Source organism: Dreissena polymorpha, chromosome 8 (genome assembly GCF_020536995.1).
Source record: "Dreissena polymorpha isolate Duluth1 chromosome 8, UMN_Dpol_1.0, whole genome shotgun sequence".
Classification (NCBI taxonomy): domain Eukaryota; kingdom Metazoa; phylum Mollusca; class Bivalvia; order Myida; family Dreissenidae; genus Dreissena; species Dreissena polymorpha.
In genome coordinates this window covers 62586186-62603128 of record NC_068362.1, presented here as the reverse complement: position 1 = coordinate 62603128, position 16943 = coordinate 62586186, and the positions used below count along the sequence as shown (strand labels likewise).

At 33.3% G+C, this 16943-nt stretch overlaps 1 protein-coding gene across 1 annotated transcript in view; it reads right to left on the bottom strand.

Moving 5' to 3' along the window:
• Positions 1–16943, bottom strand: part of LOC127840578 (uncharacterized) — a 47145-nt gene that overhangs the window by 18556 nt on the left and 11646 nt on the right. The window contains exons 2-6 of the mRNA XM_052368988.1: positions 6011–6190; positions 5438–5541; positions 5236–5309; positions 1465–1635; positions 431–642 (exon numbers count right to left, since the gene is read on the bottom strand). Coding sequence (XP_052224948.1) covers positions 431–642; positions 1465–1635; positions 5236–5309; positions 5438–5443 — 463 coding nt within the window. The 5' untranslated portion in view covers positions 5444–5541; positions 6011–6190. The remainder of the gene's footprint in view (positions 1–430; positions 643–1464; positions 1636–5235; positions 5310–5437; positions 5542–6010; positions 6191–16943) is intronic.

The following is a 16943-nucleotide window of genomic DNA, read 5'->3' as shown; positions in this document are numbered from 1 at the left end:
ACGAATTACTACACTATTTACGTTTCTTATGACGCAAACTCACGCGGGCAGATGAACGGTTACAAGTATATATATATATATATATATATATATATATATATATATATATATATATATATATATACCAAGTTTCGTTGTAATTTCTTATATACGTTTTAGTTATAACAATTTTAAGTTTTCTTCGGTTTCGAGAAAAAAACTGATTTATGGCCTTTAGTTGGAAAGGTCGTTCACAATCATTACATTATTACATTACCAACAGAACGTATACCAATTTTATCCGGAGCATCTTCAGTACTTTGTAAACGAGCGCAGGAACAATTTTTGAGGACGTATGGACTGAAACACATATATGACGTAAGGGGAGTGAACCTATAATCACTTTCGGTGAAACCAGTAGGATACTTTAATATGATCTCTAGAACCTTACCGATACCGAAGTTGTGGCAGTCGTGTTGTTGAGTCAGTGTTTTGTGTTGTACAGTTGGAAAATAGCCTTTTGTGCCATAAACCGTTGTCATGGTTTCTGAACAGGCTCCTTCCTTCAACTCTCGGGAAAGTCCGAAATCTATCAGCCTTGCGTTCAGTTGTGAGTCCAGAACAATGTTTTTGGATTTGATATCCATGTGTAGAATAGTGCCCCTATAAAGTGTATAGATCAAAACATCTTCAAATAAATTTTCAGTATCTTATTCCTTTTTATGTTCAGTGATGTGTTTAATGTTTTGCCATATATTGTATTTCATAAAACAAATTTACTAACAAAACTGTAATGTCAAGAATACATTTACATATTTATATTACTAGGACAAATATTAAATAAAAAAGTGTCTTCCCTGATGCAAATGTCTGAGACATCTCGATGACAAAGCTACCAAACTTAAATGCCTAAGAGGCCTTTGAATGTATGGGTTAGTTTCAACGTTGTGTTGGTAATGACCGTTTATGCTAAATTATCTATGACGTTGACAGATCAGAACATCTTCAAATACAACTTAATTATCTTATTAATTTTTATGTTAGGTGATGTGTTTAATGTTGTGCGTTGTATTGACTTGACTTGCATGTCGCATTACTTTAAGGGACTTGTTCACAGGACGTGAACCTTTATTTATTTTTTGAATTTCGTTTGATGATTATCCATAAACGAATCGATACTTAAAACAGATTTTTAAGGCATGAGTATTATTTTCTTGTTTAAATATAACGAATACATTCGTTTTTGAAACTATGACACTTTGAAAATTGTATTTTTGCAAAACTGTGAACATGTCCCTAAAATAAAAGACTATAGGTCTAAAGAAAGACAATACGTACAACAAAACACTTCAAAACATAAAATGAGAACAGCTAAGCTCAGTGACTTATAACGACTAATGACAAACTCTGAAAAAAGTCCATAGCAGAATGGACATAAAAACAGCCACTGTTTTAATTAATACAAAATATATCAAATTCCAATACCTGAAGGAATTCCCAGTGTGCATATAGTTGATAGCGGACGCGACCTGATACATCACTCTCAACCTGGTATTCATGTCCATTCGAATCATTCTGTCCTCAGCATTTCTGTCCTTCTTAATTGCCTCGTACAAGTCACCGTTGTGAAAGTACGGTGAAATAAAATAAAATTTCCTACAATTATAAATACACGTAATTGATATGAAATTAAAGACTGTATTGGTTTAAAAGTATGCTTATTCAAAAGACTTACAAAACAAACTCATGTTTTGCTGGCAAAAAATAATCCTTTAAAATGTGCCTACATCAATAAAATGACACAGGTAACTTGTTAATCAATTCCTTGAACACAAATGCAAGGCTAATTAATATAAAGTATTTTATCTTGTGGCGAATGATAAAGGAAACCCTTATGTCCAAACGAATACGACGTCTTTTTTAGCTTAGCTGGCTATAGGGTTGGGAGGGTTGGGGGTTGGGGTGGGGTTGACCAGCACTTAAAGTATTTTGAATGTCGCGATAATGGGTTAGGAAATTGGTTACTACATAAGGAATTAAATGTGTGTATTATTGGTTACACCGTTAGGCGTTGGTAACTGACGGTGTATGGTACACCGTCAGTTACTAACGGTGTATGGTACACCGTACCGATTATATCTCAACCGACTACTCAATAACTCGGGTAGTATGGAAATTACTCGGGCAGTATGAAAAATACTACATGGGCACGTGACCGCTCTAAGCCAATCGGATAAGGTATTTTTTGTAGGAGGTGAGATATATTGTATTTCGTATTATAATGATATTTCAAATTCTAACTGAGTACTTTCCCCGTGAATAAATGCTATCGGATGAATAGAAAACCTAAAAACAGACTTTCCTTATAAGAATAGCGCATATACGTGTATATACACATGTGTTTAATATGCTCACGTGTCCTTTTATAATTGAATTGTTGAGACATTAAAATGCTCAACATAAATATTATCCTTTTAAGAAAGTTCAAAACCTTTTTTTATTAAAATATATGACAGACGTGGTGTTATTCTTCTAAATGATTTCATGTTAATTAATGCACCAAACATGACTAGACATTTTTTAAATACGAATGATAAGAGCGCTATTTTTTAACATAGCTAGATCTAGCTATATCAAAATTGCGCATGCAGTTAAAAGTTACGACTTTTTTGATATGTCATTTGATGCAGACGTTATTCAAAAATTAGTAAAACCTAACGTACTAGTCTATGAAGTATTATTAGTCTGCATGCAAACCAAAGCATCCTTTTAAAAGCTTTTTCCAACAAATCACTTATGTACTCGAAATCATAAATGAACGCCTCAAAATGGCAAAAAAATCACATATTAATTAACACACACTGAGTTAATTCCACTAGGTTTAATTTCGTTATTGAAGGCGTCTTGAATGATATAACGATATAAGAGAACAGTAATGTAGTTGTGATGCGCATGTTTACATTTCTTTGAAAAATTAAATGCATCTAGATCTAAGTATTATATGAAATACAATTAAGCCCGATGCTGTCAAAATACATAAGTCATGGGGTCGTGGTATCAGATATTCGAGAAACATAAATGACATTTATCATAAACATAAATTTATTTGAAGTGAAAGAAGTTTGAAGATGATTTCTTGAAAATCCGACAAAGGAAGTGTCAATACCAACTAGTTATAATTTTCATGTTTTTTAATCGTCAACAGATGGATATAATGGATATTTTAGAGCATGGTTAATGTTCAGTATTACTGTTTCCTCACAATATCATTACTACAACGAAAATTTGCGAATTTGAAACATTTGTTGTTAATTGTGTCAATGTATCAAGACGTGAAAAGGTCCCTTTAAGTGGTAACAAGTTTTTTAACGATTTAACATCGTTCTCTAGTTTTATAATCTAGTAAATCCGATTTCAATACAGCATAGGTAATGCAAAATTTAACATTCTGACCAAGTTTCATCAACATTGAATCATAAATGTAGCCCCTTGAGTGGTAACGAGGTTTTTGTATAATTGATCTGGTTACATAATTTTTAAATATCACATGTCCAAAACTTGCATTATATATTGTAAAGATGAATATTCTTTTCAAGTTGAATCAAGATCGATTCATGTTTTTTTCTAGAGCGGTAACAAGGTTTTTCTAAGAGTCAAATGTTGATCAAGTATTTGAATGAAGAAAACCCAGAATCGAACCTGACCAAAATATAGTCAAGGTATATGTATTCTGAAAAAGTGTCATAAAGCTTGAGTCATAAATGTTACCTCGAGAGTCGTTACAAGGTTTTTCATTTGTTCAATGATTTAACCTGGCGACCTAATGTTTGAATGAATCGGACCCAGTATCGACGTTAGCATAGACAATTCAAGATAAACATTCTGGCAAAGGCTAGATTAAGTCAGAATTGGGCATCTGGACTGGAAACAAGATTTTATCTTACATTTGAACCGTTGTCCTTTTATTTGGATGCAAGTAAACCACACTGGAACACGCCCTAGATTAAGTCAAATTAAACATTATACATATGTTTCATTTAGATTAAGCTATAAATGTGGCCTATATAGTGGAAACGATGTTTTTCTAAGAATTAATCTGGTGACCTTGTATTAAGACGCACGTGACCCAGATTCCGTGCGGCTTAAATACTGCCTACATTAAAATGAAACTTAGTTAAATCAAAATTGCGTCATAAATTGCCTTCTGGAGATAACAAGTTTTTGGTCTAAGATTATACCTGGTAACCCAATTATTGACGCACGTGGCTAAGATTGGAAGTCGGCCTTTATATCTAATAAATTAACAATTTAGGAAGATTCATGAAGCGTTTTTCATACATGTGGCATTAAGAGTGGTTGTTATGATTGGATCTGGTTACTTAGTCTTAGTGCGCTTGTTACCCTCATTCACAGCATAGGTATTGCTCAGCTAAACATTTTGACCAAGTTAAATCGCAATAGGATGAACACTCTGGCCTCTAAAGTGGTAACAAGGTTTAATAAGATTTGACCTTGTGACCTACTTTCTGACGAACGTGACCAAGATTCAAGATAAATTTGCACTAAGTTTTATCAAGACCGAGCCATGAATACCGCCTTTAGAATGGTTACAATGTTTTTATTTTTTATTTTTGACCTAGTGATCTAATTTTTGGACGCACTTTACTCAGATTCAAACTTGGCGTACATTAAGTGAAGATAAAGTTCTGACAAAATTTATAAAGATTGAGTCATTCCTGGGGCATCCAGAGTGGTAACATGTTTTTTTTTAAATATTAGAATTGGTGATCTAATTGTTGGTTGCACTTAACACATTATCGAATTAAGCCTAAAAATGTTCACATAAACGTTATGACCAAGTTTCATCAAGGTTTGATAAATCATGTGGTCTTTATAGTGATGACGAGCTAAAAGTTGACGCCGCACATCGCACGCCACACATCGCATTACGCCAGAAATAAGGTTCTCACAATAGTTCAGCTTGAGAACTTTGTGATTAGTTGAGCTTTAAAAGTTCTAAGAAGGACATAGCTTTAACAACAAACAAAACGTGTTCATATTTAAATCGCACTTAATGACGAAGGTGCGTTTCAGAATTAAGTACTAAAGGAATAATGTCCAGCGAGATGAAATATTCACATCAGTTACAATGATTGTAGTAGCAAACATAGATTCTACTTAGACAAAAACTTCCTTTAAACGGCAACAAATACGTGCCAGTCAAACAGTCATATAGTTTGTTTAAAAATAACTCACCCATTCTCATGGTCGTCATGATATGCCAAGAGTGGTACAATGGCGAAGTGCATGAGACGTGAGGCGAGCTTCTCCTTTAACAAAGTTCAACCTTAGAAATGAGATTCTTTGTGTACATCATTGCGACGTTAAAGATAAATTGTTTCAACATTTTAAATATGAAAATAATTTATATTAAAAAAAACACAAATCAGGTTCTTACGCTCATAACAGATCCGAGAAGTTGGGCCTTGTTTTTATCCGGATTTCCAACATCAATCTCCTTAAGAACTACTAGCTGCTTAAATTCGGGAACTTCAGAATGTGCTAAAAATAAAGTTGAATATGGTGTATATGATTGCTATCGGCAAATGTGATTATTGATACAATAGTCTGCAAAAGCGATGCATGCCAGATGATTTTTTTACAACAAATTTACCAATGTATATGTGCAATTTCATGACTCGATCTTGGAATATTACTGTATAATGCTCTGTCTTATAAATTTAATTATGTTTGCATATTGCTTTTAAAACGGTTAATTTTGAATTTTTGGTAAACTCTAACAAGTTATCAATTAAGTAATTAATTAAAAGGAAATTTAATTTTCTATTTGGTTGAACAGCATCCGCCAGTTCATTTAATATTTTGTTTATGTTAACTATACATGCGTGTCATCAGTATTGGTATCTTGCACATGGTACACAGGGTTCTGTTGACAGATGAGTGACCCACTTAGTTTCTATAAATTTTATTTATATGTTATACAGCGTGCAACTTAACGTCAGCAACATACATATAAATACTTTTCCAAATCCACCGTCACTAATTGGATTTGTGACACTTAGACACGTCTTTAGATGAGAAATGTACTCCCTTCGCAGCTCAACAAGTCTGCCGTCATGAACGTGGCTTGAAATCTCTTTGGGTTCTTTTCCTTCTCGACAATAATCACACTGAATGACACGGGCTACAACTAAAGGAAAGATACATTTAATTTGAAACATATGTTTGAAATTTTATTTTTAAGAGCGCCGCAGGCGAAGCTCGCATTACGGTAACACGTGTATTTGAATGCAGATCTACAGGCTGTTGTTTTGAAAAGTTTGGTATCTGCGCGCGCAATGTCCGGATATCCGCAATATCCGAAACCGGAACTGGAAATTTTCGAAGTAAATAACAAGCGTCTCCTGACTGATCATAATGATAAAATAGATAAAAATGATCAAATTTACGGCTTTTGAATACTCTAAAATTCTTCTCTGTATTTATTGTTACAAGAGCGCTATATTTCGAATCAAGCATCATTTTTCTCCGTGTAAAACATTTGACTCCATTCACGGACTTCCCCGTTCGATGACGTCATCATCAAATTTAGCCAAGTAACACATGACGTGTGTACATAGAAAGTGTTAACAACGACGGCTACTCGCATTTTTTATTTAAAATGATGACAAAACAAGTAAGTGCTATTATTTATTGAACGATTGTCATTGAGGAACATACACACGATTGGTTCGGCATGTACTTAGGTACCAAACTTTTCAAAATAACAACCTTCACAGTCAAATACTCGATTTCATATAGTGTATTTATTTTTCTTTCACTGTCTAAGTCATGCATGACATTTAAATTTAAAGGTGGTAAATCACATTTGAGTATCATTTCAACATGAACAAACTTTATAATCTCATCAAAAACTAGAGCTTTGTCACAGACGTGACGAATACCCCCACATGCCGCATTGACACAGAATATTTTGCATGTTGTCTTCACACAAAAACAGCGGACGCTATGCTAAATGTTTAAAACGCACTAAGTGACCCCGTGACCTAGTTTTTGACCCGGCATGACCCATATTCGAACTCGACCTAGACATCATCTAGATACAACTTCTGACCAAGTGTGGTGAATATCGGATGAAAACTACTTGAAATAGAGAGTGGACAACATGCTCAATGTTTAAAATGCACTAAGTGACCACGTGACCTAGTTTTTGACCCGGCATGACCCATATTCAAACTCAACCTAGACATCATCTAGTACAACTTCTGACCAAGTTTGGTGAAGATAGAATGAAAACTACTTGAATTAGAGAGCGGACAACATGCTAAATGTTTAAAACGCACTAAGTGACCCCGTGACCTAGTTTTTGAACAGGCATAACCCATATTCGAACTTGACCTAGACATCATCTAGATACAACTTCTTACCAAGTTTGGTGAAGATCGGATGAAAACTACTTGAATAAGAGAGCGGACAACATGCTCAATGTTTAAAACGCACTATGTTACACCGTGACCTAGTTTTTGACCCGGCATGACCCATATTCGAAGTTGAGCTAGACATCATCTAGATACAACTTCTGACCAAGTTTGGTTAAGATCGGATGAAAACAACTTGAAATAGAGAGCGGACACTGAATACGGACCGACAGACAGACCGACCGACCGACAAGTTCACTCCTATATACCCCCCTAAACTTCGTTTGTGGGGGTATAATTATATATCAGTGGTTATATTCTAGATATCTATTCTCTTCTTTTGAAAAAACAACAACAATAATTTAGCTTAATTTGTATGCCTCACAAAATGGCATGATTCAAACAAATATTGCTACCTTTGACAATATCTCATAGTGAGGGAGATAGTGCCCTTATTGCTATCTTAGCTAACCTTTCTGGTAAAGAACATTCTAAATTAATCATTAGAAAATTTCTACAAATAGTGCAATGTCTATAGATACTATAAAATGTGATTGATTCAAGCAATCAAAAGATGTGATCAAATGTGATTAATCATATTTAAAACATAAATTCAAATAAGATATGAATAACTTTGAGGTGGGAGAGGTGACAGTCGCTACCTTTAGTACGGTGGCTGACTTGACAGTCTCTACCTTGAGTACGGTGGGTGACGTGATAGTCGCTACCTTCAGTACGGTGGGTGACGTGATAGTCGCTAACCAAAATGACTTTTAAACAGTAGTTAGGAATATACAAATTAATTTAATCCTAGTATTTTGGTACTTAAAAAAATATATACAAGTGTAAAATTATCAAAGTGTTATATCAATGGTATTAAATAACATGTTTTGGTGGGTGACATAATTATCGCTGACCTACCTAGCATGTATTTCTCAATTATGGTAATTTGAAATTACTTTGACTTTAAATGCTCAAAAAGGAAAATAAAACAAATATGCTTCCTGGCCTTTGTGAAAGCTTAGTACAGTATGCAACATGGAGAAATCATTGCTGATGCCAGTGACGATGATGTGCACCTGAAAATTATAATTGAGAAGGTAGCAACAGTTGGATGTTATAAAGTTTAACATTGTATGTTCTAGTTGCTTGTTTAGTGTTTTAAGGAAGTAATGCCAAGAACAAACATACTAGATTAATATATACGTCCTTGGTATATACCAATCTTTGTTTGCAGCACAATTTGTTGAATGTTTCATGTTTTACGCAACTTTAACCTTCGATCTATCTTCTCTTCAGGTATACATAATTATCGAAGTATAGGTCACTTTATGGTTTAGTTAATTACTTATAAAAATATTAGAGTTATTTAGTTACAAGGACTGTTCTGTTGATCTTATCCGCAGTTGGTATTCGAACCATATATATTTTACCAGATTTGTGCAAAATAAGGTGATTTTATTTCAACCATACACAGTCGGAAAATAAGCACCATTTTTACAAACAGAAGCTTTTGTGGGCTTTTCAAACATTACCTCATGTGAGCTTATGAACTGACAACATACTGTTCTAAATCATAATAAAATATCAATTGAATGTTATTTTTTGTAAAAAATTTCTAAGCAAGATAATCATGCTATTATACAGCATTGTAGTTTACCTATATATTTTTCAGAAGGTCAGATAGCTTAATTGGTAGAGCAACCCAGGCCAACATCATATGATCATTATCATCAGATGGCTCATGGGTGGATTAAGTGTTCGAATCCCGACCTGACCTTCGTAGGTAAACCTGTGGTTGCAAGGCTGGCAACTGATAAGTGTGACAATCTGTTTTTTGCGGGGTTTTGGGCTATTAGTTATGTTCATCAGGTCACATGAAACCCTTTAATATGGTCCGTTTGTTGTTTAATAACTGATTAACATAATAATTGAAAAGTTCATTTCCTTATTTTTTGTATACCAGTGCCTATATTATTTCCAGTCTTTAAGAACACCACGTAAGGAAGTGCCTATAATAATTTTATTCAAATATCATCTTTATTAAAGTTTTTTGTTAGTTTCTTCTATTAAACATTAATCGAGATCGCTTTGAGGCTTTGTCTTATTTCATATTATTTTTAATTATAATTTCTTGCTGCAAAGGTCTATGAACATCATAAGAGTAAATAAATCATATGTGAATAATGTCAACTAGATTTCTTTCTTTATGTAACGTTACGAATATGTTGGACATTATTATATAAATATATATTAGTATTTTTACCAACGTAATGACCCAACTTGCATACATTCTTTAAAACACAGACTGTGTCAGTCACACATAAACGTGGGCAATTATGATCAGATTTACGACAGTCACTTCCTTTCCTCGATTATTAAACGTCAATTAGTTTTGCCACTACGTAAATAATTTTCTTTAATATTTACAAGGAAATTACCAGACAATTAAATAAACTTATTTACGATAAAAACATCAAACATCGGTCGATTCCGTATGTATTCGTGAAATCCCGTTGCTACGTTTGTATTGGTTCTATGAACTCTGGGCAATCTTGCTACCTTTTTATTGGTTCTCTGCACACGTGGTCATCGAATGTATTGCATGTATGTATTATTTTAGTTTATTGGCGGGGGAGACTAAGTCGTCGTGATGCCGTTATGCCTCTCATATAATTTGTTGATCAGAATATCTCATAGACTTAAGAGAGCGTTTGGGTTGAATATTAAACAGCAACAATAAGTCTCAATGAAAATATTGTGGACTTGGGTACGTTACTGTTTCACCGACTATGCATTTAAGCATTGTATCGAATACATTTTTTAATCGTAAGTTTCCGTTACAAGTTTGTTTACTTGCTGCTTTGTTAAGTGAGTTTGGTTTAGTTATTTCAACTGAATATTGTGTACTTAAGTACTGTTTGAAAATGTAAACATTCACGTTATTATGTTTGACATCAAATGTGTCCATGTACTACCTATATTTTTTTTAAATTATCTTATTATCTAATCTAATCTAATTATTAAATTGTAATCAGGAAACAGTGCATTATACTATGATCAATACAAAAACAGACAACAACATAGCTTGTACTTTGTGTCGTATACACAACTAATACACACCCCCTGTTCGTCGATAATTTAAACTGAGTAGGATAATTAAAAATGAAGAAAAAATGGCGACAGAAATAAGGACTCCAATCATTTATTTCTAATAACACGTTTATTTAAGGCAAGTTGTGACATAATAAACGTTTCTCTTTGATAAAATGTTATTTGCCGGATACAATGCGCAAATAAACCCATAACAATTAAAATCAATTACCTCGAAATAAAATGAATATGTTTGAAAATCTTGAAAAAGTAAATGAAATTGTCGAACGTTTAAGGCCAAAAACAATTATAATCGAATGTTTTAATTTTTTAATGCTTTGACTTATGTATTAACCTTTCATATATGTATGTAAAAAATTTGATTGGCGTAAATGCTCGAAAACGCAATATCTTCGTATTTGTTTGGGACAAGAATATACAAAGTGGATAATAACCTAACAAGTGTATGGATAATTCCAAACTAACACTAGGAAGTCGATGGATAATGACCAAACTGAAAGATGTCTTTATGTGAAGATCTATGTAAAATGAACACTCTTGTAAAATAGTTTCGAGATTTATTTAACTGCTGACAACAAAAGCATGTTATGTTAGCACATTGTTAGACAATCATCATAAAAAATGATTTTGTTTTCTTTTCAGGTAAAACAGAAGATAATGGAACACTACAGATGGTTTAATTGTACAGAGTCCTTTTAATGCCTGAGAGAAATACAAATCCATAAGGCAACTAACCATTACGTAGAAAAATATTGTTTAAGAGAACTTACCTTAGATGAAACAACCGGCAAATTAGGTTATCGGACAAAAATATATGCTTATATTACTCAATAAAACATAGACGAACAACATCAGCAAATCAACTAATAAAACTGGCCTTATTAAAGTGATGGAAAAAGTTAATCAAAATGCCTCTATTATGTTGACAAATACATGAATTAGCGGGGCGAGTGCAACTTTTACCTGCAGCTTCGACTCGAATCTCTTTAAATCAAGTGATGAAATAATAAGTAGAGACATTTTTTAATTTCTATGTTTTTCATGCTATCCAAAATGACATGGATGACGTGTTATGGCATCACTGTGTATGTGAAATGCAAATCTCGCATGCTTATTTTGCTTCTAGTCTCATTTGTATATATATGCAAGTTCCGTTGAAATCGATTTCACTAATAACAAACGAATGAATGTTGATGTTCGTTGAAAGTATTTTTTTATATTCCATTATACACATCGTGTGAGTTTTTGGTTACAAATAGTTGTTTTCAAAGAATAATATGCAACCTGTCCTTGGAAAACTCGTTCATTACATCGCAGTTTGTGAATTATCCATTTTGAGTTTGGTTATTATCCACATAAATTTTCATATCAGTTTGGATTTATCCATAAACTTTTATACCTGTCCTGCAAACACATGATTTTAACACAGAAACACACTAGGTGTTACAAGTAAATTATTATAGGACATTCATGATATAATTTGACATATCTCTGTTACAGTTGCGTTCGCTCTTTTGTCAATTAACGTGTAAATAATTCAATAAATAGGTCGCATAGCGTGAAAATTAGCATTTTCCGAAGACAAATTTATCGTGTTTTACTAAAAAACTATTAAATCATTGCAAAACGCATGTGTGTGTCAGACATTCATTATCACATGTGTAGAGCAATTACGTCCTTATAGTTACTAAATTAGCAAAACTGATAAAATAAAAACCTACCTTTCAGTTTCAGTTTCGGCCGGCATTTTTTTCTTCTGTTTGAATTATCCAACTCAGTTCGGATTATCGACGTACACGGGGTGATACAAAATTGATAAAAATGTAACCAAGTGAATATTTAATGGCAGAGACCATCATTGGTTATTACAGTAACTCGCCGAGCTTCTGTTTCAGTATGTACGGAGTAAATGCTGAGCATTTGATTTCTAATTATTCTACTAAGCGGCTCAGGAGAATATTATGGCTTGTTTATTCCTTCCAGTTTCAACAATGCTACGATATCCAAATTCTTAACTTTATCATCAGCCAATTTCCAAGGTCGTGTGTTGTAATTATCATCATACACTTGCAGTGATCTACTACCAATGTCGGTAGGTTGTGACGATTTCTAGATCCGATCCACTCATCTGGCCCATCAAATAGTTCCAAGCAACGTTCATGCTTCAAAATCTCATTAAACAGTTCGTAGGCCTTCTTATGGTCTTCCTGGGAGAATATCTAGTTTATTAATTGTTATTTAATTATTGTATATACGCCCAACTCTTTTACCGAACACATAGCCTTTCAGAACGTCTAAATCAACAAAGTTATGTGAGCTATCATCCATTACACTAGGACGTTGCGATTCTTCACACCAGACCAGGGCCAACTTTGCTAAGAATGTGGTTTTACCAGACTCAGCATCCCTTTAAAGAACCATTCGTCGGTTCAATTGATCATTTGTTATGAACACATCAGTGTACGTGTTTTCCTGTTTTCTTAAACACAGCTTTGTTCTTATACATTTTCCAAATGTTCGGCGGCATACAAATAACTCGTAATTTTTCATCACTATAGTCATCTAATGGAGGTATGGTCACGTTAGTTAATTTGATGTTGTAAAGCTTCCTCATACCTTCGACCAGTTGTGAAATAGTAGTAGAAGCAGAAGTAGTAGTAGAAGTAGGAGTAGTTTTAGTAGTAATATAAGTAGTAGTTGTAGTAGTAGTAGTTGAGGTAGTAGTGTTAGTATGAATACTAGTAGTAGTAGTTGAAGGAGAAGCAGTATAAGTAGTAGTAGTAGTTGTAGTAGTTGTTGTTGTGTTATAAGTAGAAGTATCAGTATTAGCAGTAGTAGTAACATTAGTCGTAGTAGTAGTTGAGGTAATAGTAGTGGTAGTAGTAGTGGTAGTAGTAGTAGTAGTAGTAGTAGTAGTAGTAGTAGTAGTAGTAGTAGTAGTAGTAGTAGTAGTAGTAGTAGTAGTAGTAGTAGTAGTAGTAGTAGTAATACTAGAACTAGTAGTAGTAGTAGTATTTTCATAAATAATAATTTCTGATCCTTTTTAAAGTTGGATTGTGGAAAACAACTGTGTTACAATGATGCATGACTAATTTTTTGCAGGAGTCAAAAATGAGAACATTGCAACTCGCTTGCACCAAAATGCGGGATTCTGCCTAAATTGAAATCACTGGTAGTAGTTTTAGAAGCCGTGGTAGAAGCAATATAATTGCTTTTGGCAGTGTTATGATAAAAATAGTGCCAACTGCCATAGGTTGCTAACATCAGATCCAAATGAAGTTATTAGGTTTGATCGGCTTTTGCTCTGTTTGGAGAACCATTTTAGAGCTCATTAGAAGATAATGCTGAGCATGTTTCATGATGTTCGGGCAACAACTGTGTTTTTTTAGAGTGTTATTAATTTTGTTAGTTAATATGATGCAGTTGCCTAGCGTTTAGTACCATGTAGCCTATTCAAAACTCAGCTCAGCTATATTTAGAATAAATGTTTTGAACTTATTTCATAAACACTAATAAAACATGTAGCCTCTAAAGTGTTAACAAGCGCACTATACAATTTTGATCTAACATGATCCATTTTCGAAATCAGCGACGCAGATACCGCTTGGATTAAACTTTTAGTGTCACAAACTTTTATGACTAATTTGCAACTGAAAAGGTTCCTATGGTGTTCATATGCTTTGATACCAAATAGTTGACGCAAATTGATTTTGTTTCGAACTCTACTGAGTTATCATTTGGATAAATGTTTTCCAGATAAATTAATATATGGGTAATAATCTATTTCTGTTATTAGAATTGTTGACATAGTTTTGATCAATTGTGACGTTATTTCGAAAATCCCACTTAGATACAATTAGAAAAAATGTTCTGACCAAGATTTATAAACATTTGGCAATACATGCGGCATTTAGTGCTCATAAGCTTTTTCATTTATTTAACATAGTGGCAAAGTATAACCTCACATGATTGGGTAATACTTGATTTGACCAAGAGTCATTTTGATTTGGGCAATTCTTTCGGTATTGAGAGTGTTAATAATATATTACTTAACAATCACCTAGAGATGAATAACGAATGTAACCCATATTCAAACTACATGTAAGCATGCATATAATTGGGAAATTTTTTATAAGCAAGTTTCATAATAAGTAGACCATTAATGCGATCTCTTGACAATTTACCAGGATTAACTGTACCCCAGCCATGAAAATCATGCTTTTCAATTGACCGTTACAATGTTCAAACTATGCTTCTATCAAGAATAACAAGTGACTGCCGGATATTCTTTTAATATATCAGGCGAGGATTGAAATAAAAAAACGGCGAGGCTTATATATCATACCACTCATACCACGCACATCCTTTTTATATGATAAAATATTTGTTTAGCGTGTATGAATCTATTCTGAAACTAGCATGGGTCCTCAACAAACAAAGCAGCGTCATTCAGTTAAGTCAATTTGTGTCATCAATTTTACAACATAAGTTTATGGAGCAATAATATATATATAAAATCTGGCACGAGTTGTCATATCATACCATATTTTATTAAACGAGTTCAAGGAATTTGTTAGTAAGCGAGCCTGGACGAATTTAATAAAATATGGTATGATATGACAACGAGTGTCAGAGCTTTATTATCACATGCTTTTCAATGCGCAAATTAAATAAATATTTACGCAAACATAATGATAAATCCCGAATGTTGTTTACAATTCGTGACGTCATTTGACGTTGCAACGTCATTTCAGCAAAATAACAAAATGCGATTGGTCAACAAACGAAAACTAAGCCAATAAAAACGCTTAAAAATGTTGTATTCAACATGTGTAATAAAAAATGTAATGGTTGTATTGCATGGGAAACAGGTTATAGCATGTGATAAATAGCACATAATAGATGCATATAAAGCACATGCTATTAGAAACTCTTTATTTGCGTTTGTAGTATGTCAAGACAGGTCGTTCTCGTCTTCGAAGTGCGTCAACATGTGTACATTAATGGATATTTTTTTTTAAATTTGGAGTTAGCTGTGTGGTTTGCCTCTTGCGGTGTGTGTGTGTGTGCGTGTAAATATTGAGGTTCTATACATTCATAATTGTTCCAAAGAACAGGTCATGTATCTTATTTATTTGGCCAGGAAATTGTTATCGGGTAACTGCGTGGTCGGTGGGGAGAAAAATGTTCATTTTTAATGTGTTGAAAGCAGAAGATATTTTGTTACTGAATAATTTATTTTTTGCATGACTCGCGAGTTGAAGTGGAGTATACTATCAGCATTGTTGAGCATCTATTCGGTGTTTGTTTTCAAATTTCGCTGTAATTTATGTTTGTGCCTTGTGTTTTGCCTGCTTTCAGAAGATGCATTATTTGAATCTCGTTATTTTTTAAAAAGTATTTTTTGGTAAAATGACATAGTTTGCCTTATCAAAATCGGCCTCAATTGCAATAGTTGTTAATATCTTTGCAAGTATTATATGCCCTTGCCTCAAGAACCACTGATTAGAACTTCTTTGTAAATCGTGCAGTCTATGACAATACTTCCGTTATATTAATTTTATCATTAGGAAACAAGCGTAGATCTGCTTCAGCCTTATCATATGTCGATATTAAAAACCTATTGGCGCATATCATTTTATTTGCATTATTGATGATAAATCTTGTATCAGACATTTTGATATTTTTAACAAAACTAGCAAACAAAAACATGTTAAATAGAATTAAATGCGAGGAAAAAATGAAATATTTAATTACAATTATGATAAAATTATAAGAATTTCATACCATATTTATTGTTAAAACAGAGCTCATAAGGGTCTTGGTCTTGCTTTTTTGAGATTGTTATGCTTTGGTTTCAGGTCGTCAAATGCGAAGGAAAATAATACACGACTATTGAGAAGTATCAAGTATGGATACTTTGCTCTTTGAAGTTTCCACTAAATACTTCACACGATGCTTCGCAGTGTGACTTGCTCGTTTTCATAACAATCGATATTGCGAATGGTGTGCCGATACGTGGCAAGATATTAACCGAGATTGTAAACTGATTAATTGTGGATTTACTTACTTATATCATTGCAAGATATTTTTGCAATCTATAGGCATTTGCAAGGAGTTTTCTGGAGGGTTTCTGTGATCTTTGTTTTTGATAAACTTGTTTAAATATAAGGTTGTTATTTATAAGTCTTGGTCTGTTATGTTTTTACTGTTCTCACTGATTTGTTTTTAGTGAGGGCTTCTCTATGACTTTTATTCAAATTGAATATTTATTTGCGATTTCATCGAATGGTTAATTCCAAAATGTTTGGACGACTTTGTTTGACATAACAAGTTTCTAAAAACAATTCAAAATTACCTTCATGCACACAATCGTACGTTGTACTATTTATGTTAATGTCTATATAAATG